The sequence below is a fragment of the Jaculus jaculus genome, chromosome 1 (assembly GCF_020740685.1).
Source record: "Jaculus jaculus isolate mJacJac1 chromosome 1, mJacJac1.mat.Y.cur, whole genome shotgun sequence".
NCBI classification, from domain to species: domain Eukaryota; kingdom Metazoa; phylum Chordata; class Mammalia; order Rodentia; family Dipodidae; genus Jaculus; species Jaculus jaculus.
Window position 1 is genome coordinate 245953261 of NC_059102.1, and position 23835 is coordinate 245977095.

General features: G+C 42.7%; 1 protein-coding gene and 1 non-coding gene across 4 annotated transcripts in view; one reads left to right on the plus strand and one right to left on the minus strand.

The window, feature by feature from the left end:
- Nucleotides 1-23835, minus strand: part of Tango6 (transport and golgi organization 6 homolog) — a 250673-nt gene that overhangs the window by 156026 nt on the left and 70812 nt on the right. For all 3 annotated transcript variants that reach the window (XM_045161723.1, XM_004661659.2, XR_006639598.1), the window contains one exon: nucleotides 14691-14825. In XM_045161723.1, coding sequence (XP_045017658.1) covers nucleotides 14691-14825 — 135 coding nt within the window. The remainder of the gene's footprint in view (nucleotides 1-14690; nucleotides 14826-23835) is intronic.
- Nucleotides 944-1050, plus strand: LOC123458183. The gene has a single exon (XR_006635481.1). It is a non-coding gene; the product is annotated as a U6 spliceosomal RNA (small nuclear RNA).

The window sequence follows — 23835 nt, forward strand, 5'->3', positions numbered from 1 at the left end:
ATCGCCTGCCTGGGTCAAACACTCAAAAACTACCGCTGAATAATTACAGCCGACATTTATTGAAAACCTGCCATGCACATGTACCTTCCTAAATTAACCAACACACATGCTCATATCCCTATGGTACAGGTTTGTTTTTTTTCCCCCCCACAAGGTAGGGTCTCAGTCCAGCTCAGGCTGACCTGGAATTCATTCTATAGTCTCAGGCTGGCCTTGAACTCACAGTGATTCTTCTATCTCTGCCTCCCAAGTGCTGGCAACAGTACAGTTCTTTAAGTTCCTCAATCTTAAGAAAATGAGACACAGAATAGTTAATGAATATGCGCAGGGTCACAAACTGGAAGATAGGAAAATGTGAACTCAAGAAGTCACACTTAAGTGTGGAGGCCCATACCTGTAATCATGATTTGTAGTGATTAAAAAGAGGTTAGTCTATAGCCATACTACCCTGAATGTGCCTGGTCATATTCAAAAGATAAAACTTTCAAAGGCACATATGTCACTTGTATTAGTAGAAATATATATATTTTTTTTATTTGAGGTAGGGTCTCACTCTAGCTCAGGCTGATCTGGAATTCACTATGTAGTCTCAGGGTGCCCTTGAATTCATGGCAATACCTCTATCTCTGCTTCCGAGTGCTGAGATTAAAGGTGTGCGCCACCACGCCGGCAATAGAAATAATTTTATAGGCTGAAGAGATGGCTTGGCAGTTAAGGTATTTGCCTGCAAAGCTTAACAACCCAGGTTTGATTCTCTAGGTCCCATGTAAGCCAGATGCACATGGTGGCACATGCATCTGAAATTTGTTTGCAGTGGCTAGAGGCCCTGGTGCGCCCATTCTCACTTACTCTATATCTCTCTCTCCCTCTCTCTGTCTCTAATAAATAAATAAAAATAAAAATGTCTTTTTAAAAAAAGAAATAATTTTATAAAATTATGTAAGTACTCACATCAGCAGCACATATACTAAAACTGGAATGATACAGAGAAGATTAGCATGGCCCCTGTGCAATGATGGCACACAAATTTGTGAAGCATTCCATATTTTTGTATTGTATATATGTAAGTAGAAGAATAGATTAATGGAGGTGAAAAGGCCCAAGTGAGGTCAGGGGAAGAGATGGAGTAAAGGAAAGGTGGAGGGAGGGCTAATAAAAATCTAAGAGGATATAAATAAATCATATGGAAACCTACTTTTTGGGACATTGGAACATCAGGAGCAGTAGATTGTTGCTAGAAAATTTTCAGTGCCAGGAATGGGATACCTTCCAGTGAATTGTTGGCCAGGGAGGTCCTTGATGCCCTCAAAATATTACAGGCCATTGCCGAGGCCCTTGGTTTCCCACCAGGAATAGATGGTAAGACCCTATTGCTGAAGACTACACACACACAGGCTGCAAGGCCACTGAGAAATCCTGCTGGAACTGAGCTGATAACCTCCTCCATGTAGACCAGATAACAGAAAGCTGGAAGAAGCCATTCTGCATGCAGTTCAATGGGAGAAAGAGAAATCACCAGTGAAGATACTCAACAGTGGATACTACAAGCCTCATATTTGGCCAGCCAGGCCAAATAAGCCAACAGGTGCAATAGTGGCACATCTGTCATGGTGGAAACCAACTGCTCTCCAATTGGACTGGAGGCCTGCTCCATGGGAGAGAATACATCCCTAATACTGAAAACTTAAAACAGGGGTAGTCATGAGTCCTGGGAATGTAACATCTGCTGTTGTCTAGCTAAATGTATATACTATGCTTATCAAATGGCCCAGTAAGCACTTCTCTTAATGTTCATACCCATATATTAATGCTACTCTCACTTTTGGTAGAGAACCTTCTCTTTTCAGATGGCAGTGACCTTGGGATGACTCAGAAGGCATCATGGTGCTGGAAAGAAGTGGCAGGAGTGCTCAGCACTGCAATATCTCTATCACACCTTCCAAGGCTCAGGGTCTGTGGTGGTTTGATTCAGGTCCCCCATAAACTTAAGTGTTCTGAATGCTAGGTTCCCAGCTGATGGATATTTGGGAAGTAATGCCTCCTGGAGGGAGTATATTGTTGGGGGTGGGCTTATGGGCTTTATAGCCAGTTTCCCCATGCCAATGTCTGGCACATCCTCCCGTTGCTGTGGTCCACCTTATGTTGGCCAGGGGGTGATGCCCACCCTCTGTTCATGCCACCATTTTTTCCTGCCATCGTGGAGCTTCCCCTCGAGCCTGTAAGCCAAAATAAATCTTTTTCCCAGAAGCTGCTCTTGGTTGGGTGATTTCTACCAGCAGTGTGAACCGGACTGCAACAGTAAAGTGGTACCAGGAGTGGGGTTGCTGCTAGACACCTGACTATGTGGCTTCGGCCTTTTGAATCTGATTTTCAAGAGGAATGTGGAAGGAGTTAAAACCTTGGCCTAAGAGATGCCTTGCAGTGCTGTAAGTACAGCATGATGGACTATTCTGGTCTGAGCTGCAAGATCTGAATGTAGTAAGAACTATGAACTATGAGGTTTGACTTATGAGGGTGAGAAAGAGCTTTGCTTGGACTGGGCTAGCAGTTTGTGTGAGAAGCTTGCTCTTATGCCCATGTCCTGAGAAGTTGTGCAGGGTTGCTTTGTGCAGAAATGAACTGGTGTGAGCAGAGGAATATGGCACAGAAAGAAAAATCTTTGGGTGAACTGTTGCCTGTTCAGCTGCAGCATTACAGCCCCTTTCTGGGACAACTCTGAAGAACTGTGGTGAAGGGAAGTCTTCACAATGGGCAGAACTTCGGGCAGTGCATATGGTTGTGCATTTTGCTTGGAAGAAAAAATGGCCAGATGTGTGGTTATACACTGACTCATGGGCTATGGCCAATGGTTTGGCTGGATGGTCTGGGACTTGGAAGGAGCACAATTGGAAAATTGGTGAAAAGGACATTTGGGGAAGGTGTATGTGGATAGACCTCTCTGAATGGGCAAAGGATATAAGGATACTGTGTCCCATGTCAGTGCTCATCAGAAGGTGACCTCATTGGAGGATGACTTTAATAATCAAGTAGATAAGCTGACCCGTTCTGTGGATAGTGGTCAACCTCCTTCCTCAGCCACTCCTGTCATTGCCCAATGGGCCCACGAACAAAGTGGCCATGGTGGCAGAGATGTAGGCTATGCATGGGCCCAACAACATGGACTTGCACTAACTAAGGCTGACCTGGCTACGGCTACTGCTGAGTGCTAAATTTGCCAACAGCAGAGACCAACTCTGAGCCCCCGATATGGTAGTATTCCTTGGGGTGACCAGCCAGCAACCTGGTGGCAGGTTGACTACATTGGACCTCTTCCATCATGGAAAGGGCAGCGTTTTGTCCTTACTGGAATAGACACTTGTTCTGGGTATGCATTTGCCTTTCCTGCACGTAGCGCTTCTGCCAAAACTACCATCTGTGGGCTTACAGAATGCCTTATCCACCGTCATGGCATTCCACATAGCATTGCTTCTGACCAAGGAACTCACTTCACCACCAAGGAAGGACAGCAGTGGGCTCATGATCATGGAATTCACTGGTCTTACCATGTGCCCCACCATCCTGAAGGAGCTGGCTTGATAGAACGATGGAATGGCCTTTTGAAGAGACAGCTACAGCGCCAACTAGGTGGCAACAGCTTGGAGGGCTGGGGGAGTGTCCTCCAGCAGGCTGTATATGCTCTGAATCGGTGTCCTATATATTGGTACTGTTTCTCCTATAGCCCGGATTCACGGGTCCAGGAATCAAGGGGTGGAAATGGGAATGGTCCCACTTACCATCACCCCAAGAGACCCGTTAGCTAGATTTTTGCTTCCTGTTCCCGCAACCTTACACTCTGCTTGACTATAAGTCTTGGTCCCAGAGGGGGGAGTGCTTTTGCCAGGAGACAAAGAACATTCTATTGAACTGGAAGCTAAGACTTCCCCCTGGTCACTTTGGGCTCCTAATGCTCTTGAGTGAACAGGCTGAGAAAGGAGTTACAGTGATTGCAGGGGTGATTGATCCAGATTACCAGGGGGAAATTGGACTGCTCCTCCATAATGGAGGTAAGGAAGAGTATGCCTGGAGTGCAGGAGATCCTTTAGGGCGTCTGTTAGTGTTACCATGTCCTGTTGTCAAAGTCAATGGACGACTGCAACAACCCAATAGAAGAAGTGTGATAAATGGCCCAGATCCTTCAGGAATGAAGGTATGGGTTACCCCTCCAGGTAAAGAACCAAGACCTGCCGAGGTGCTTGCTGAAGGTGGAGGGAATACAGAATGGGGAGTAGAAGAAGGCAGTTACAAATACCAGCTAAGGCCACGTGACCAGTTACAGAAACGAGGACTGTGATTGCAATGCTTCTGTCCTGCCTTGAACACAGAGTGTTTGTATCTACACCAATATTAAGATTATATCATTAACTAACTGTTGAATTTATATTAGACCCATTGTACTAGAGACTAAGCTTGTGTTGGGAGGAAGATTTTGCGGTTCCGGTTGTACGTGGGATAGTTATGCGATGTTAGGAGGAATTATGAGCTTGTTACTGTTTTCATTTGGAAATTAAGTATGATGTAAGGAGACATGATTTGATGCCAAGTTGACAAGGGGTGGACTTGTGATAGTTAAGGTGTTGTCAACTTGATCTTTCAGTAATCCACAGGCTGCTTCTTGGAAGGATCAACTAAAGGAGGAGGTCTTTCTCCCAGGGTGAGCCCTTCCCCCAGAGTGGGCAGTCCCGCTCAGAGAGGGACTTGATATAAGGAAGCTCTGGGTAGAAGAGTTCCCTTTTTTCCTTCCTTCCTCCCATTTGGCTGCCGGAGCTGCTCCCTACCTTCTAGCGTGGATTGAAGACCAGTACGGACTAAAGACCAACATCAACTGAAGACCCACGTGGATCGAAACCCAGCGGTTCCTCAGGAAGCCTCTAGGCTTTCCGGCACCATCTGCAGTGCCGGGTTGGGACTGCTGAGGCTTCTGGCCACGTGGACTGAGCAGCTACCAGGTTCGGTGATTCTCGGGCCTGCAATTGCTATTGGACTACTGTAAGCTAATCCAATAAATTCCCTTTTTAATATAATTCATTCTAGCAATTCTATTCCTCTAGAGAACCCTGACTAATATAGGGTCCATGGCAGAAACAATGTAAGAGCCAAAGGAAGGGTAGGACTCCTTACAACGTGCTCCCCCCAGACAAAATGGCCTGGATATCCATGTCCTCACAGTGCCTGACACTACCTACACAAGACCATCATAATAGGAGGAAAATATGATAATACCAAAATAAAAGAGAGACTGATTGAGAGGGGGAGGGGATACGATGGAGAGTGGAGTTTCAAAGGGGAAAGTGGGGGGAGAGAAGGAATTACCACAGGGTATTTTTTATAATCATGGAAGTTGTTAATAAAAAAAGTTTTAAAGAAAAAAAATATATATATAAAGCTCTAGGCCAGGCATGATGACTTATATATACAGTCCCATCACTCAGGAGGCTAAGGTAGGAAGAGCTCCATGACTTCAAAGCTAGCCTGGGTTACAGAGAAAGTTCTGGCCCAGCCTAGGCTAGAGTAAGCCCCTGCCTTAAAAGAAAATAAAAATGGGGCTGGAGAGATGGCTTAGCAGTTAAGGAAGCTTGCTTGCAAAACCTGCTGGCCCAGGGTTCAATTTTTCAGAAGGCAAAAGTCAAAAGTGGTACATGAGTCTGTTATTCATTTGCAGCAGCGGCAAGATACCCTGGTGTGCTCCTCCTACACATGCAAATAAATGAAAATTTTTAAAAGTTGTATTTTTAGGGCTGGAGAGATGGCTTAGTGGTTAAGGCACATATCTGCAAAGCCTAAGGACCTAGGTTTGATTCTTCAGGTCCCACGTAAGCCAGATGCACATGGTGACACTTGCATATGGAGTTCATTTGCAGTGGCTACAGGCCCTGGCATGCCCATTCTCACTTTCTCTTTCTCTTTCCCTCTGTGTCTAATAAATAAATAAAAATAAAGCTTTTAAAAAAGTTGAACTTTAAAAAATGATACAGAGGGCTGGAGAGATGCCTTAGCCGCTAAGGCACTTGCCTGCAAAGACTAAGGGACCCACGTTTGATTTTCTAGTACCCATGTAAGCCAGATGCACAAGGTGGTGCATACGCCTGGAGTTCACCTGCAAAGGCAGGAGGCCCTGGCATGCCCATATTTTCTCTCTCACTCTCTCTGTCTCCTTGCAAATAAATAAATATTTTAAAGCCAGGCATGGCGGCACACACCTTTAATCCTAGCACGCAGGAGACAGAGGTAGGTGTATCGCCATGAGTTTGAGACCATATTGAGATCACATAGTGAATTCCAGGTCAGCCTGGGCTAGAGAGACCCTACCTCGAAAAACAAAACAAAAACAAAACAACTTGGTTGCTGGGCGTGGTGGCGCAGGCCATTAATCCCAGTACTCGGGAGGCAGAGGTAGGGGGACTGTCTTGAGTTTGAGGCCACCCTGAGACTACATAGTGAATTCCAGGTCAGCCTGGGCCAGAGTGAGACCCTACTTCAAAAAAAAAAAGAAAGAAAAGAAAAACTTGGTCCTGTAGGTATGGAGGACGAGTAGAATACCATGTCAGCACATGCAAGGTCCTGGGTTCTCCACTAGCACTTAAATAAAAGGTGTAAACTGGGCGTGGTGGCACACACCTTTAACCCAGCACTCGGGAGGCAGAAATAGGATTTCTGTGATTTCGAAGTCAGCCTGAGCTAGAGTGAGAGTGAGATCCTACATTGAAAAAAAAAAAAAAAGTTGCATAACTGAAAGCATTGTAGTTTCCCAGTAAGGGCTCTTTTAGGCAGTGAGCCATGTACATATAAGTGGTTGAAAGATGCCCCACCACTTTAGGGAAAGTTGGAGAAAAGTCTGGGTTACTTAGAGGATGAAAATAAAAGACATCTGTGAAAACAGCAAGTGTCGCTTGCCCTTACCCCAACAACACACGACTAATACTTGCAACACACCCACGGGTGTGCCACAGTCTGACAGTGCTTATTATGAGAGAGGAGGCTTTTCAGCATTTGAAAACCGGGGCTCTTTGCAAAGCATTTAGAAAAATGTATGCCTCCTCAGTTAGAAATAAACTTTTCCTTTTTTAAAAAAATTCCTCCTGTTATTTGTCTAACCACCCAAAAATGTTTACTACATGCTCTGGCAGGCTTATTAACAATGGCAGAAAGCAGGAAACCCCTGAACGAGGCTGCTTGAGGGGAACAGTAGTTAAGGAAGACTCAAGTTCTATATAATGGCTAGAAAGTTCATAGAGTGCCCAACTCCAGCCAGGTGAAAAAGGAAAGACAGCCATCTAGCACAGATGTGGAGTGAGCCCATTCACTCTAGAATGAAAGATTTCAGCAGCTCTGCTCTCTCTTCTCTTTCCCTTTTCTGTAGCAAATCTAGGTTGCCTGCCACACTATTCCATGCAACTCTTAGTGACTGCTATCATTCTGATACCTGTCAGCTACAACTAAAACACAGAGAGAGAGAGAGAGACAGAGACAGAGAGGGAGACAGAGAGAGAATGGGCACTCCAGGGCCCCCAGCTGCTAGAAACGAACTTCAGATGCATTCACCACTTTGTGCATCTAGCTTTACGTGGGTACTGGGGAATCAAACCCAGGTTGTTAGGATTTGTAGGCAAGTGCCTTAACCACTGAGCCAACTCTCCCGCCCCAGGGCCACTTTTTTACTGAAGAGTTTATAAACACTAGCCTGAGGGGGGGTCAAAGACCTACACAGTGTGGGATAAGAGCAAGCAAAGGGTTTGTACCCCTATAGAGAAGAGATGCACATCTCCCAGTAAAGGAACCCAACCCCAACAACATCTAAGCTTAAGCATTAGGAGTCTCTGCTGCCTCCCTGGAACAATACAGTTTCAGTTTTTCCTAGAGAAGGTCAAGGATGGTCAGCTGAGTTTCATACAACAGGGCTTTAAAGGACCCATGGCTCTCGGAACATCAAACAGAAGTTGCTTCCACAGGGGACATGGAAGACTTACCAACATAATACTTTTACTGATGACCAACCCTGAAATTTAGAAAATGAGTTTGGAATTACAGTCGTCTTGTTAGCAACCTTAAACCTACACTTTCTCCAAATTAACTCTTCTTCCCAGACACGATACTTTAATAATCACCTTAATTACATAAATTAGAAAGGATAGAAAAGAAGGCCAGTTGCTGTTAGGTTCTGTTTCATTAGCCAAAACAATGACTCCTAACAGGAGATGGGTACACCATGATGTTCTAAAGCAAAGACTTTAGCGTGACAATAGTTAACTAATACCATAATTCATAATCATGACTTTTTTTTTTGCAAACACAAAGACAAAACCTTGCATTACTAAGAAGCCGCTTATAAATACATGAATCAAACAAAAAAAAAAGAAAGAAATCTAGGGCAAAAGTAAAGGGGTGACGTGTTTATGTTCACTTAACAAACTGCAAAGTCAGAAGAACCCAGGATGTAGTGAGTGAGTCAGGATGGCTCACAGGCACTCACAGGTGGGCAGGGACAGACAAGGGCTGCAAGGTTATAGCAGCCAGGTAGCTTCTCAGTACTTGACAATGTACCCAGCCAGCCTCCAACAATGGGCTTCTAAAAGGGAAAAGGAGATTTCTGTAGGCTATAGTTTGAAGTGTTAACTAAGAAGCAAAAAAAAAAAAAAAAAAAAAAAAACAACTATGAGGGCTGGAGAGACTGCTCAGTGGTTCAGGGGCTTGCATACAAAAACATAATGACTGGAGTTCAATTCCCCAGTACCCACATTAAGCCAGATAGATGCACCAAGAGGCACATGCATCTGGAGTTTGTTTGCAGTAGCTAGAGGCCCTGGTGTGCCCATCATCTCTCCCTTTCTCTCAAATAAATAAATAAATAAATAAATAAATAAATAAATAAATAAATAATATTTTAATGGTTCATTTATTTATTTGAGAGAGGGAGAGAGGAAGAGGCAGATAAAGCAAATGGGCATTATTGGGCCTCTAGCCACTGCAAATGAACTCCAGACACATGTGCCACATTGTGCATCTGGCTTACATGGGCACTAGGGAATCGAATCTGTATTCCTAGGCTTTGCAAGCAAGTGCCTTAACCACTAAGCGATCTCTCTAGTCCTATTAAAAAATATATATATATATATGTATATAAATATATATATATTTTTTGTTTGTTTGTTTGTTTGTTTGTTTTTCAAGGTAGGGTCTCACCCTAGTCTAGGCTGACCTGGAATTCACTCTCTATTCTCTGGATGGCCTTGAACTCATGGTGATCCTCCTACCTCTGCCTCCTGAGTGCTGGGATTAAAGGCATGTGCCACCACACCCAGCTTCTTTTAAAATATTTTTGAAAAAAAAACTACACAAATTGCCAGGTCATTCACCCTGACCAAGTAGGCTTTATCCCAGAGATGCAGGGATGGTTCAACATACGCAAATCTATAAATGTAATACATTACATAAACGGGTTGAAGGACAAAAATCACATGATCATCTCATTAGACGCAGAGAAAGCATTTGACAAAATCCAACATCCCTTCATGATAAAAGTCCTACAGAGACTGGGAATAGAAGGAACATATCTCAATATAATAAAGGCTATTTATGACAAGCCTCCAGCCAACATATTACTAAATGGGGAAAAACTGGAAGCTTTTCCACTAAAATCAGGAACAAGACAAGGGTGTCCACTGTCCCCACTTTTATTTAATATAGTTTTGGAAGCCATAGCCATAGCAATAAGGCAAGAGACACACATAAAAGGGATACAAATTGGAAAGGAAGAAATCAAGTTATCATTATTTGCAGATGACATGATTCTATACATAAAGGACCCTAAAGACTCTACTAGCAAGCTGTTAGAGCTGATCAAAACCTACAGCAATGTAGCAGGATACAAAATAAATACACAGAAATCAGTAGCCTTCATATATGCTAACAACAAACACACAGAGGATGAAATCAGAGAATCACTCCCATTCACAAATGCATCAAAAAAAATAAAATATCTTGGAATAAACCTAACCAAGGAAGTAAAGAATCTATACAATGAGAACTTTAAAACACTCAAGCGAGAAATTGCAGAAGATACTAGAAAGTGGAGAAACATCCCTTGTTCCTGGCTTGGAAGAATCAATATCGTGCAAATGGCAATCTTACCAAAAGCAATCTACACATTTAATGCAATCCCTATCAAAATTCCAAAGGCTTTCTTCATGGAAATAGAAAAAACAAACCAAAAATTCATTTGGAATCACAAAAAACCTCGAATATCTAAAATAATACTGAGCAACAAAAAAGAGGCTGGTGGTATCACCATACCTGATTTTAACCTATTCTACAGAGCCATAGTAACAAAAACAGCATGGTACTGGCACAAAAACAGACATGTAGATCAGTGGAACAGAATAGAGGACCCAGATGTAAGCCCAAGTAGCTATAGCCACCTGATATTCGATAAAAATGCCAAAAATACTCATTGGAGAAGAGACAGCCTCTTCAGCAAATGGTGTTTTGAAAACTGGATATATATCTGCAGAAGGATGAAAATAGATTCTTCTCTCTCGCCATGCACAAGAATTAAGTCCAAATGGATTAAAGACCTTAACATCAGACTGGAAACTTTGAAACTGCTAGAGGAAAAAGTAGGGGAAACCCTTCAACATATTGGTCTTGGCAAAGACTTTCTGAATACAACCCCAATTGCTCAGGCAATAAAACCACAGATTAACCACTGGGACCTAATGAAATTACAAAGATTTTGCACCGCAAAGGACACAGTGAAAAAAGCAAAGAGGCAACCTACAGAATGGGAAAAAATCTTCGCCAGCTATATATCTGATAGAGGATTAATATCTAGGATATACAAAGAACTCAAAAAGTTAAAGAATAAGGAATCAAACAAGCCAATCAAAAAATGGGCTATGGAGCTAAATAGAGAGTTCTCAAAGGAAGAAATACGAATGGCATATAAGCATCTAAAAAAATGTTCTACGTCACTAGTCATCAGGGAAATGCAGATTAAAACTACATTGAGATTCCATCTCACTCCTGTCAGATTGGCCACCATCATGAAAACAAATGATCATAAATGTTGGCGGGGATGTGGAAAAAAAGGAACCCTTCTACACTGCTGGTGGGAATGCAATCTGATCCAGCCATTGTGGAAAACAGTGTGGAGGTTCCTAAAACAGCTAGAGATTGATCTACCATATGACCCAGCTATAGCGCTCCTAGGCATATATCCAAAGGACTCACCTCATTTCCTTAGAAGTACATGGTCAACCATGTTTATTGCTGCTCAATTTATAATAGCTGGGAAATGGAACCAGCCTAGATGTCCCTCAACAGATGAGTGGATAATGAAGATGTGGCACATTTATACAATGGAGTTCTACTCAGCGGTAAAGAAAAATGAAGTTATGAAATTTGCAGAAAAATGGATGGACCTGGAAAGGATTATACTAAGTCAGGTAACCCAGGCCCAGAAAGCCAAGCGCCACATGTTCTCTCTCATATATGGATCCTAGCTACAGATGACTGGGCTTCTGCGTGAGAATGAAAATATTTAGTAGCAGAGGCCAGTAAGTTGAAAAGGAGACATAAAGGTGGAGAAAGGAAGGGAGGAGGATACTTAATAGGTTGATATTGTACATATGTAATTACAATGATTGTAATGGGGAGGTAATATGATGGAGAATGGAATTTCAAATGGGAAAGTGTGGGGGTGGGGAGGGAGGGAATTACCATGGGATATATTTTATAATCATGGAAAATGTTAATAAAAATTAAAAAAAAAAAAACTACACAAATTGCCAGGTGTGGTGGTACATAACTTGAATCCCAGCACCTGGGAGACTAAGGTAGGAGGACTGCCGTGAGTTCAAGGCCACCCTGAGACTACAGAATGAATTCTAGGTCATCCTGGGCTAGAATGAGACCCTACCTTGAAAACCAAAAACAAACAAATAAACAAAAAACTATGCAAACTAATATTCCATCATAAAAACAAATAATGGTCCAACAAAGTGAATAACAATCCAACTGAAGCTCTTCCATCTGTGACCCTTTTCCTTGATAGATCTAAAATGGCTCCAGTCTAGAAGCTTAGCCAAACATCTTTTTTTCAAATGAGATAGAAAATATTAAATTAGGAATTCTAAGTAAATCTATTGAAAAAAATGGGCTTCACATTGACAGTCAGCCCTGCTAAACCCTCCTTCTTACAGCCATGCTACAATGTTAGAGATATAGCTCAGTGGGAAAGGGTTTGCCTTCTATGTGCAAGGCCTAAGGTTTGACCCCGGCAACACACACACACACACAGGACAGGTTAGGGAAAAGCAAATTCTAACCTATAAGAATCAAATCAGACTTGCATCTTCAAAGTCAAAAAAATTCATTCTCAGAGGGTTTCCTATTCACAGCTCTGGGCACTGATCAGGCCAGCTTCATTTTGGATTTTCTTTCTTTTCTTTTTTTTTTTAAATTATTTATTTATTTATTTGAGAGTGACAGACACAGAGAGAAAGACAGATAGAGGGAGAGAGAGAATGGGTGCGCCAGGGTTTCCAGCCTCTGCAAATGAACTCCAGACGCGTGCGCCCCCTTGTGCATCTGGCTAACGTGGGACCTGGGGAACCGAGCCTCGAACCAGGGTCCTTAGGCTTCACAGGCAAGCGCTTAACCGCTAAGCCATCTCTCCAGCCCTCTTTCTTTTCTTTCTTTCCTTCCTTCCTTTTTGTAAAATGAGGCAGATAGAGAGAATGTGAGCACCAGGGCCTCCAACCACTGCAAACAAACTCCAGACACATGCACCACCTTGTGCATCTGGCTCATGTGGGGACTAGGGGATCAAACCTGGGTCCTCAAGCTTTGTAGGCAAACACCTTAACCACTACGCCATCTCTCCAGCACCCAGTTTGGATTTTCAAATGCCCTCACTAAGACGATGCTACTTTCTTGCAGTCTCCTGACTTAAGTGGTATCCAATTCACCAGTCACTCCCTTACTCTAGCCCCTGCCTATCCATTCCCCGTCTCAAAATTCAGCTAATTTTATTAGCCTTCTAGTGTCTCAAATATATTAAGCTCTTCCCTCTTTTAACTTATGGTCCGTTAATTGGAAGGGCTTCCTCCTTCTGCTCTGCACATGCCCTATTTATCCTTCAAGATTCAGCTTCAACTCACATTTGCTCACTGGAGACCCTCTCAACCTAGGTTAGATGTTATGTTCTCTCAGTATCCTTTGATTTTTTTTGAGGCTTTTCATTCAATTCTAAACATAGTTCCTGATGTCATTTGGTATGTAACTGTCTTATCAGACTTGAAGTATTATGAGGGTCAGTCTGTCCTGCCCTTTGCTGTATCCTCACATATCTAGCGTGTGGTAGGTATGCAATAAGTAATATTTGAAGAAATAAATTAACAACTATAAACTATGCAAAAGACATGCTGAACTAGATGTGGTGGCACATGCCTGCAATCTCAGCACATGGCAAGTAGAGGCAGAAGGATCAGAAGTTCAAGCTAATCCTTGAATACATTGCAAGTTTGAGGCCAGCCTATACTACATGAGATCCTGTCTCATAAAAAATAAAGGGAGTGAGGGGCTGGAGAGATGGCTTAGTGGTTAAGGTGTTTGCCTGTAAAGCCAAAGGACCCAGGTTCAATTCCCTAGGACCCACGTTAGCCAGATGCATTCCCTTGTGCATGTGTCTGGAGTTTGTCTGCAGTGGCTGGATGCCATGGCGCACCCATTCTCTCTCTCCCTCTTTCTCTGCCAAATAAATAAATAAATAAATTATACACACACACACACATATATATTTTATTTATTTATTTTTTTAAAGAGTGGGGAATGGGACACACCTTTAGTCCCAGTACTCAGGAGGCAGAGGTAGGAGGATCACGGTTTGAGATCACCCTGAGACTACATGGTGAATTCCAGGTCAGCCTGGGCTAGAGGGAGACTCTACCTCAAGAAAAAAAAAAAAAAAGCGGGACATTGTGGCGCATGCCTTTAAGCCCACCACTCCAGAGGCAGAGGTAGAAGGATCACTGTGAGTTCAAGGCTATCCTGAGAATACATAGTGAAATTCAGGTCAGCCTGGGCCAGAGTGAGACCCTACCTCAAAAAACAAAAAGAACAAACAAACAAACAATAACAAAATATATATACATACATACATATATACATATATATACATATACATATACATATACATATACATATGTATGTATGTATGTATGTATGTGTATATATATCTCCAAACCAGGTGTGGTGGCACAACCTTTAATCCCAGCACTTGGGAGGCTGAAGTAGAAGGATCACCATGAATTTGAGGCCAGCCTGGGACTACATAGTGAGTTCTAGGTCTGCCTGGGCTAGAGTGAGACTCTACCTCAAAAAAACAAAAACAAACAACAACAACAACAACAACAAAAATCCAATGCTAGATATTTTCACACAAGCTTTTAATAGGCCCTTCTGATAATGAAGTCTCCTCAGGAAAGAGTGGAAGTGGTACACTTGCCCTCCACTTTGGAGATAATTCTTATTAACAACTTGTTCATTCTGGTTCTCCTATGTATAGCATCCATTCACAAGGGTATGAAAGTGGAACAGCAGGTATTTTGGTCTCTATTTCCTAATCCATTCATGTTTAGCTCATACCTAAAACTCACCTGAACAGCTCCTCCTAGCATGACAGCCACCAGCCCCATGGACATGCTCAGTGTCTGTGATTCCACCGCAGTCTCAGCCTCCTGCGCCAGGCTTGCACATGCTCTCTGCAGTGTTGCTGCTACGAAGTCCACTACCTACAAGAAGTGAAATTAGAATCAGTGAGGAGTTAAGCAAAAAAAAGTAAAGCCACACCTCATACACCAACATAACCATCATCTTCATCATCAACCTTGCGAGAGCAGTAACAACGCTACTGTGTAGCAAAAAGAGTAGAGGGGCTGCAGAGATGGCTTAGTGGTTAAGGCACTTGCCTACAAAGCCAAAGGACCTCGGTTCAATTCCCCAGGCCCCACATAAGCCAGATGTAAAACGTGGTGCATGCATCTAAAGTTCGTTTGCAGTGGCTGGAAGCCCTGGAGTGCCCATTCTCTCTCTGTGTCTCTCTCTCCCTCTTTCCTTTTCTCAAATAAATAAATAATTTTAAAAAATTTAAAAAGGGTGCAGCATGGGTTTTTGTTTTATATTTATCAATTTATTATAAAGGATTCTTTAAAAAAGTTAATTAATTTATTTATCTGTTTGCAATCAGAGAGAGATAGAGAGAAGTGAAATAGAGAAAATTGGCACACCAGATGAATTCACCACTTTGTGCATCTAGCTTTATGTGGGTACTAGGAAACCGAACCCAGGTAATTGGGCTTTGCAGGCAAGCGTCTTAACCGCTGAGCCATCTCTCCAGCTCCAACAAAGGATATTTGAACATAGTGACAGCCAAATGAAGAGATGGAGAGGACAAGGCATGGGGAGTAGTGCATGGATGGAACTCTCATGCCCTCTCTAAGCTAACTATCCCACCCAGCAACTCCATGAGCTTAGCAACCTACAGGTTTTTAAGTGTTTTACATACATAATCTCAATTCTCTCTTTTTTTGCAACAGGGTCTCATGTAGCTCAGGCTAGGCTCACTATGTAACTGAGTATCATCTTGAAATTCTGATCAGCCTGCTTCCATCTCTCAAGTGTTGTGATGACGGGAGTACACCACCTTTCCCCTGACCATGATCTAAATCCTAATACCAACTATTTGAGGTTGGCCATTATAAAATGAATCTGAGATTTAAGTGTGATGTGGCAGCACATTCCTGTCATTCAAGCACTCAAGAGGCAAAGACAGGAAGATCTCAAGTTTGAGAGTAGACTGGGCTATACACCAAGACCCTATCTTTGGGGCTGGGAAGATGGCTCAGTGGCTAAAGGCACTTGCTTGCAAACCTGCCAGCCTGGGTTCAATTCCCCAGCCCCTACATAAGGCCAGGTGCAGAGTATTGCATTCATCTGGAGTTCGTTTTTGGTGGCAAGAGGCCCTAGCACAACCATTCTCTCTCTCTGGGTTCACAAGTAAATTTAAAAACATTTTTTTTTAAATATGAGAGAGGGCTAGAGAGATTGCTCAGTGGTTAAGGCACTCACCAGCAAAGCCAAAGGATCCAGGTTCAATTTCCCCAGTACCCACATAAAGCCAGATGCACAAGGTGGAGCATGCATCTGGAGTTCTTTCTGGTGTGCTCATTCTGTTTCTCTCTATCTGTATTTTTCTCTCTCTCAAATAAATAAATAAATAGATAATTTAAAAAAGAAAAACATGAGAGAAAGCCAAGCATGATGGTACATGCCTTTAATCCCAGCACTTGGGAGGCAGAGGTAGGAGGATTGCCATGAGTTCGAGGCCACCCTGAGACTCCATAGTGAATTCCAGGTCAGCCTGGGCTAGAGTGAGACCCTACCTCGAAAAATAAAAAGAAATAAATAAATAATGAACTCCAGATGTATGCACCACTTTGTTCATCTAGCTTCATATGGATTCTACAGAATCAAGCCCAGATCATCAGACATTGCAGGCAAGTGCCTTAACCATTAAGCAATCTCTCCAGCTCCCATAAACAATGATTTTTGTGTGTGGTTTTTCAAGATAGGATCTTGCTTTTGCCCAGGCTGACCTGGAATTCACTGTCTAGTCTCAGGGTAGCCTTGAACTCAAGGTGGTCCTCCTACCTCTGCCTCTCAAGTGTTGGGATTAAAGGTGTGTGCTCCCATGCTTAGCAAATAGTTTAAAATGGATAAAATATTTTTGGTTTGTTTTATTTTTTATTTATTTGAGAGAGAATGGGTGCACCAGGGCCACCAGCCACTGCAAACCCTGTGCACCTGGCTTACATGAGACCTGGGGAAGGGCACTTGGGTCTTTTGGTTTTGCAGGCGAAGCACCTTAACTGTTAAGCCATCTCTCCAGCACTGAATAAAATATTTTTAAAAGAAGAAAGTTTATTTATACTTTCCCAGATACTTTAACATAGTCATCCAATTTTTCTACTGTTCATAAATTTCAATGAAAATTATTTGTAAATTGGTTCAAATGGAATAGAGATTACAGTGTAAAATATGAAACAACAAAACTCCTAGAAGGTAACACAGGAAAAAAAAAATCTAGATGATACAGGGTTTGGAAATTCTTTCTTTCTTTCTTTTTCTTTCTGAAAGAACACCAAAAACACATCCCGCAAAGAAAGAACCGGCTGGACTTCATGTTTCACAAAAGGAAACATTTCTGTTCTGTGAAGGACACTGTCAAGGAAATATAAAGAAAAGTCGTACAGTGGCAGAAAATAGATGCAAAAAATGTCTTTTTTTAAAATTTTTTATTTTTTTAATTATTTATTTATTTATTTGAGGGCGACAGACACAGAGAGAAAGACAGATAGAGGGAGAGAGAGAGAATGGGCGCGCCAGGGCTTCCAGCCTCTGCAAACGAACTCCAGACGCGTGCGCCCCCTTGTGCATCTGGCTAACGTGGGACCTGGGGAACCGAGCCTCGAACCGGGGTCCTTAGGCTTCACAGGCAAGCGCTTAACCGCTAAGCCATCTCTCCAGCCCCCAAAAATGTCTTTGATAAGGGATTATTATCCACAATATTCAAAGAAGTCTTAAAACTCAACAATAACAAAGCAACCCCAGCCGGGCGTGGTGGCACACACTTTTAGTCCCAGGGCTTGGGAGGTACAGGTAGGAGGAGTACTGTGAGTTCAAGGCCAGCCTGGGACTACAAAGTGAACTCCAGGTCAGCCTGAGCTAGAGTGAGAACATACCTTGAACAAAAAAGCATCCTGATTTTAAAATGTACAAGCCGGGTGTGATGGCGCATACCTTTAATCCCAGCACTTAGGACAAAAGACCTGAACAGCCATCTTACCAAAGTATAACACATGATGTCAAACAACCATATAGAAAGATGTTCTGCATCCAATGTTACAAGGGAAACACAAATTAAAACATAAGTGAGATAACATGGTACAGCTATTTAGAAGGCCAAAATTCAGAACTCTGACATCAAATACAAACAAAGGGGTTGGACAGATGGCTGAGCAATTAAAGATGCTTGCTTGCCTGGGTTCTATTCCTCTCTATCCATGAAAGCCAGATGGTTCAAATGCCACAGACCCTGGTTTGCTATCATTTTCTCTCTCTCTCTCTCTCTCTCTCTCTAATGAATAAACAGTTTTTAAAAATACTGATGAGGGGCTGGAGAGATGGCTTAGCAGTTCAGGAGTTTGCTTGCAAAGCCGAAGGATCCTGGTTCGACTCTCCAGGACCCATGTAAGGCAGATGCACAAGGGGGCACACATATCTGGAGTTCGTTTGCAGCAGCTGGAGGCCGTGGCGCACCCATTCTCTCTCTCTGCCTCTTTCTCTCAAAATAAATAAGCAAATAAAATATACTTTTAAAAAATACTGATGAGAGCTGGGCGTGGTGGTGCACACCTTTAATCCTAGCACTTGGGAGGCAGAGGTAGGAGGATCGCCATGAGTTTGAGGCCACCCTGAGACTCCATAGTGAATTCCAGGTCAGCCTGAGCTAGAGTAAAACCCTACCTTGGAAAAACAAAAACAACAACAACAACAAAAAAAGTAAATACACTAACATAATGGCCTATACAGGCAGTCTCAATTATCCCAAGGTTAAGGTTAAGGCAGGAGGATCACCTGAGCCTAGGAATTCAGAGCCAACCTCTCTTCCTTTCTCTTCCCTCCTCCTTTCCTCTCTTTCTCCTCCTCTCCTCTTTACTCCTCTCTTTTTTTCTTCAGATGGGGGTCTTACTAGACTAATATTGCCTTAAACTATGCAGCTGAGGATGGTCTTAATACCTGATCCCCCTGCTTCCACCTCTACCACACACAAGGGCGCACCAATGAATCCAACATTTTTGCCTGCCTGGGGCTGGGGCTTGAACTCAAAGCCTTGTGCATGTTAGGCAAGTGCTCTATTATTACTAATCTACAACTCTAGCCCCAAGATCCCCACCTCTTTAAAATCTTTCTCTTCCTCCCTCTCCATACATTCCAGTTATTATAATTCATAGTTTTATTTTTATTTGTTATTATTTATGCAAGTGCCTTAACCACTAAGCCATCTCTCCAGCCCTATATTTGATTTTTTATTTTTATATTTATTTTTAATTTTTTTTAAATTTATTTATTTGAGAGTGACAGACACAGAGAGAAAGACAGATAGAGGGAGAGAGAGAGAATGGGCGCGCCAGGGCTTCCAGCCTCTGCAAACGAACTCCAGACGCGTGCGCCCCCTTGTGCATCTGGCTAATGTGGGACCTGGGGAACCGAGCCTCGAACCGGAGTCCTTAGGCTTCACAGGCAAGCGCTTAACCGCTAAGCCATCTCTCCAGCCCTATATTTGATTTTTTAAATAAATTTTCCTTCCTTCCTTCCTTCCTTCCTTCCTTCCTTCCTTCCTTCCTTCCTTCCTTCCTTCCTTCTTTCCTTCTTTCTCTCTTTGAGAAAGTGAGAGATAAAGAGGCAGCGAGAGACAATGGGCATGCCAGTGCCTGCAGCCACTGCAAACAAACTCCAGATGTATGCGCCACCTTGTTCATCTGGCTTACGTGGGTCCTGGGGAATTGAACTGAAGTCCTTTGGCTTTGCAGGCAAACATCTTAACTGCTAAGCCATCTCTCTAGCCCCTATACTTGATTTTTTTTTTTTTTTTTTTTTTTTTGGTTTTTCAAGATAGGGTCTCACTCTGGTCCAGGCTGACCTGGAATTAACTCTGTCATCATCTCAGGGTGGCCTTGAATTCACACAATCCTCCTACCTCTGCCTCCTGAGTGCCGGGATTAAAGGCATGCGCCACCATGCCCAGCTTTGATATTTTTTAAAAGGAGTTGATAACTTACCAAAGGAAGGGTAGGACTCCTTACAACATGCTCCTCCAGACACAGAATGGCCTGGATATCCATGACCTCACAGTGCCTGACACTACCTACATAATATCATCAAAATAGGAGGAAAAGATCATGACATCAAAATAAAAGAGAGATTGATTTGAGAGAGGGAAGTGGTATGATGGAGAGTAGATTTGCAAAGGGGAAAGCAGGGGGAGGGAGGGAATTACCATGAGTTATTGTCAACAATTATGGAAATTGTCAAAAAAAAAGAAGTTGAGAATTTATGTCCACAAAAGACCTGTACATCGTTGTTTATAGTAGCTCTAGTTATATAACTGCCAAAACTTGCCAGAGGTGGTGGCTCACACCTTTAAACCTGCACTAATGATACTGAGACGGGTCTGAGGCAAGCCTGGGTACAGAGTGAGTTCTAGGAAACTAAGCTAGAGTGAGACCTTACTTAAAAAAAAAGAGCCAGGCGTGATGGCGCATGCCTTTAATCCCAGCACTCGGGAGGCAGAGGTAGGAGGATTGCCGTGAGTTTGAGGCTACCCTGAGACTCAATAGTGAATTCCAGGTCAGCCTGGGCTAGAGTGAGACCCTACCTCAAAAAACAAACAAAAAAAGAAAAAGAAAAAGGAAAGAAAGAAGGAGGGCTGGTGGCTTAGTGGTTAAGGTGTTTGCCTGTGAAACCTAAGGACTCAGGTTCCATTCTCCAGTACCCACATAAGACAGAGGTACAAGCTGTCACATGAATCTGGAGTTTGTTTGCAGTGGGTAGAGGCCCTGGCATGCCCATTCTCTCTATCTCCCTCTTTGTCTCTAAATAAATAATAATAATAATAAAAGTTGGGCATGGTGGTGCATGCCTTTAATCCCAGCACTTGGGAGGCAGACATGCAGAGGTAGGAGGATTACTGTGAGTTTGAGGCCAGCCTGGGCTAGAGTGAGATCCTACTTTGAAAAACTGAAAAAAAAAAAATTTTTTTTTTTTTTTTAGCCAGGCATGGTAGCACACACCTTTAATCTCAACACTTAGAAGCAGAGAGGTAATTTGAGGCCACCTTGAGACTACCTAGTGAATTCCAGGTCAGCCAGAGTGAAACTCTACCTTGAAAAACCAAAAAAAAAAAAAAAAAAAAAAAAGAAAGAAAGGAAGAAAGAAAGAAAAATTAATTGAACAAAAATAATTGCCAAGCCGGGCGTGGTGGCGCACGCCTTTAATCCCAGCACTCGGGAGGCAGAGGTAGGAGGATCACCGTGAGTTCAAGGCCACCCTGAGATGACAGAGTTAATTCCAGGTCAGCCTGGACCAGAGTGAGACCCTAACTCAAAAAATAAATAAATAAATAAAATAATTGCCAAAACTTGGAAATAACACCCAAGTCCATAAAGTGAACAGTTAAGCTTTTTCATCAAGACAATGGAAAGATTGCTTGGCATTCAAAGTGACAAACCAGAAGAAGACACAAATATTATTAATAAGAAGGCATATTTGTATGTCAAAGCAGCCCAAATGAAAGGCTACATGGTTTCTGATCCAGCTATATGGCAGTTTGGAAAAGGCAAAAGTATGGAGACAGTAAAAGACAATGGTTGCCCCAGGGGTGGGGAGAGGGAGAGATGCGTAGGTAGGGTACAGAGGATGTTTACAAGAGATTCACTGAGTTTCACCTGAGTCTCACACACATGGCAATTAAGCATTTGTCCAAGCCCATCATCTATACAAAATCCAGTGAACCCTGACGTAAACCACAGACTTTGGGTAATAATGATGTATTCATGTAGATTCACCAATTACAATACAAGGGCTTAGGGGAGTTCACTGATGAACTACTGGTCTAGCACAAGGTATTTTTTAAATTATTTATTTATTTATTTGAGACAGCGAAAGAGGCAGATAGAGAAAGAGAATGGGTGCTCTAGGACCTCTAGCCACTGCAAACAAATTTCAGACACATGTGCCAACTTGTCCATCTGGCTCATGTGGATACTAGGGAATCACACCTGGGTCCTTTGCAGGCAAGTATGTTACCCCCTAAGCCACCTCTCCAGCCACCCACCTCTCTTTTTTGAGACAATGTTTCACTGTAGCCCAGGCTCACCTGGAACTCACTCTTAGCCCAAGCTGTCCTTGAACTCACAACTTTCCTTCTATCTTACCCTCCCAAATGCTAGGACTAAAGGCACGAGCCACCATGTCAGGATGCTAGCCTAGCATATGGAAAGGTTTCAGCCCTAGAACAACAAAATTGTAACAGGTATCACTGGTGGCGTGATGGGGAGACCATGGGTATGTGGGTACAGGGGATATATGAGAAACCTCTGTATATTCTGCTCAATTTCATTGCAAATAAATAAATATTTAAAAATAAATAGGGCTGGAAAGATGGCTTAGCAGTTAAGGTACTTGCCTGCAAAGCCTTAGGACTCATGTTAGACTCCTGATTCCACGTAAGTCAGACATGCAGTGATGCAAGCGTACAAGGTTGCACATGTGCACAAAGGGGGTACACACATCTGGAGTTCGACTGCAGTGGCTGAGGCCTTGGCATGCCAATTCTCTCTCTCTCTCTTACTCTCACATGAAAAAAAAAAAGACAATCTTTTGGGCTCACCTCAAAAAAAAATTAATAAACTCCATTTAAAAAACTATGACTTGTTGACTTTTTGACCACCTCATGTGGTATCTCTTAAGGAGGTTCCCTCCGCATTTTTGACAATCTAATTCTTCTTCTTCTTTTTTTTTTTTAATTATTTATTTATTTGAGAGTGACAGACACAGAGAGAAAGACAGATAGAGGGAGAGAGAGAGAATGGGCGCGCCAGGGCTTCCAGCCTCTGTAAACGAACTCCAGACGTGTGCGCCCCCTTGTGCATCTGGCTAACGTGGGACCTGGGGAACCGAGCCTCGAACCGGGGTCCTTAGGCTTCACAGGCAAGCGCTTAACCGCTAAGCCATCTCTCCAGCCCTAATTCTTCTTCTTCTTCTTCTTTTTTTTTTTTTTTTGATGTACGGTCTCACTTTAGCTCAGGCTAACCTGGAATTAACTATGTAGTCTCAGGGTGGCCTCGAACTCATGGCGATCCTCCTACCTCTGCCTCCCAAGCGCTGGGATTAAAGGTGTGCACCACCACGCCCAGCTGACAATCTAATTCTTAGAGGAAATAAATGGGGAAATAGATGTTCAGCTTTACTTAGAAGCCAGTGTCCCATCAAGCTATACAAATGATGCACTCTATTTTTAAAGCATTAAATATTTTTACAGGCTTAAGATTGTTCATACATAACATTTTATATAGCATTTGGCTAACAACTAACCTTTTCATGGAATTAATTTGGTCAGCATCATTTTTACTGAGCTTGGATTAACCACCTTAAGTAGAAACACCTCTGAATGAACGACAGCAGACACACATTCACGCACGTACACACGCGCACATGTATATTTAGGATTAATGACTCAAAAGGGAGATATCATTTTGAAAATGGGAAGGTTGAGATAGGTCATAATAAGCCTCTAAACACCATGCAAGGTTGCATGTTTAACTCTCTGGACAAATCACATGTCTTGCTAGAATCTTTATTGCAAGCTTAATGCCAGGAGAATGGCCTGTTAACACTTGTCTTCTGGAACAAGGCAGGAAACTGGAAAGATTTAAATGTTCCATGTACTGAGAGAAACAATGCTGGCAATTTTCATGCCCTCACTCACCCTTAGACCTTCTGATAATAGATAGCATCTTGGGCCACCTACTTTTGCCTCCAAGGACTTTTTCTTTTTTAAAGCATGCTTGCTTTGTTTTTATTTAGCTTGTACATCAACACAAGTATTGTTGAACTGATAGAACTATCTATCTAGCCTTTCAGCTTTTTCTAGGAGCCTCTAATCAATGTCTTTAAAAAAAG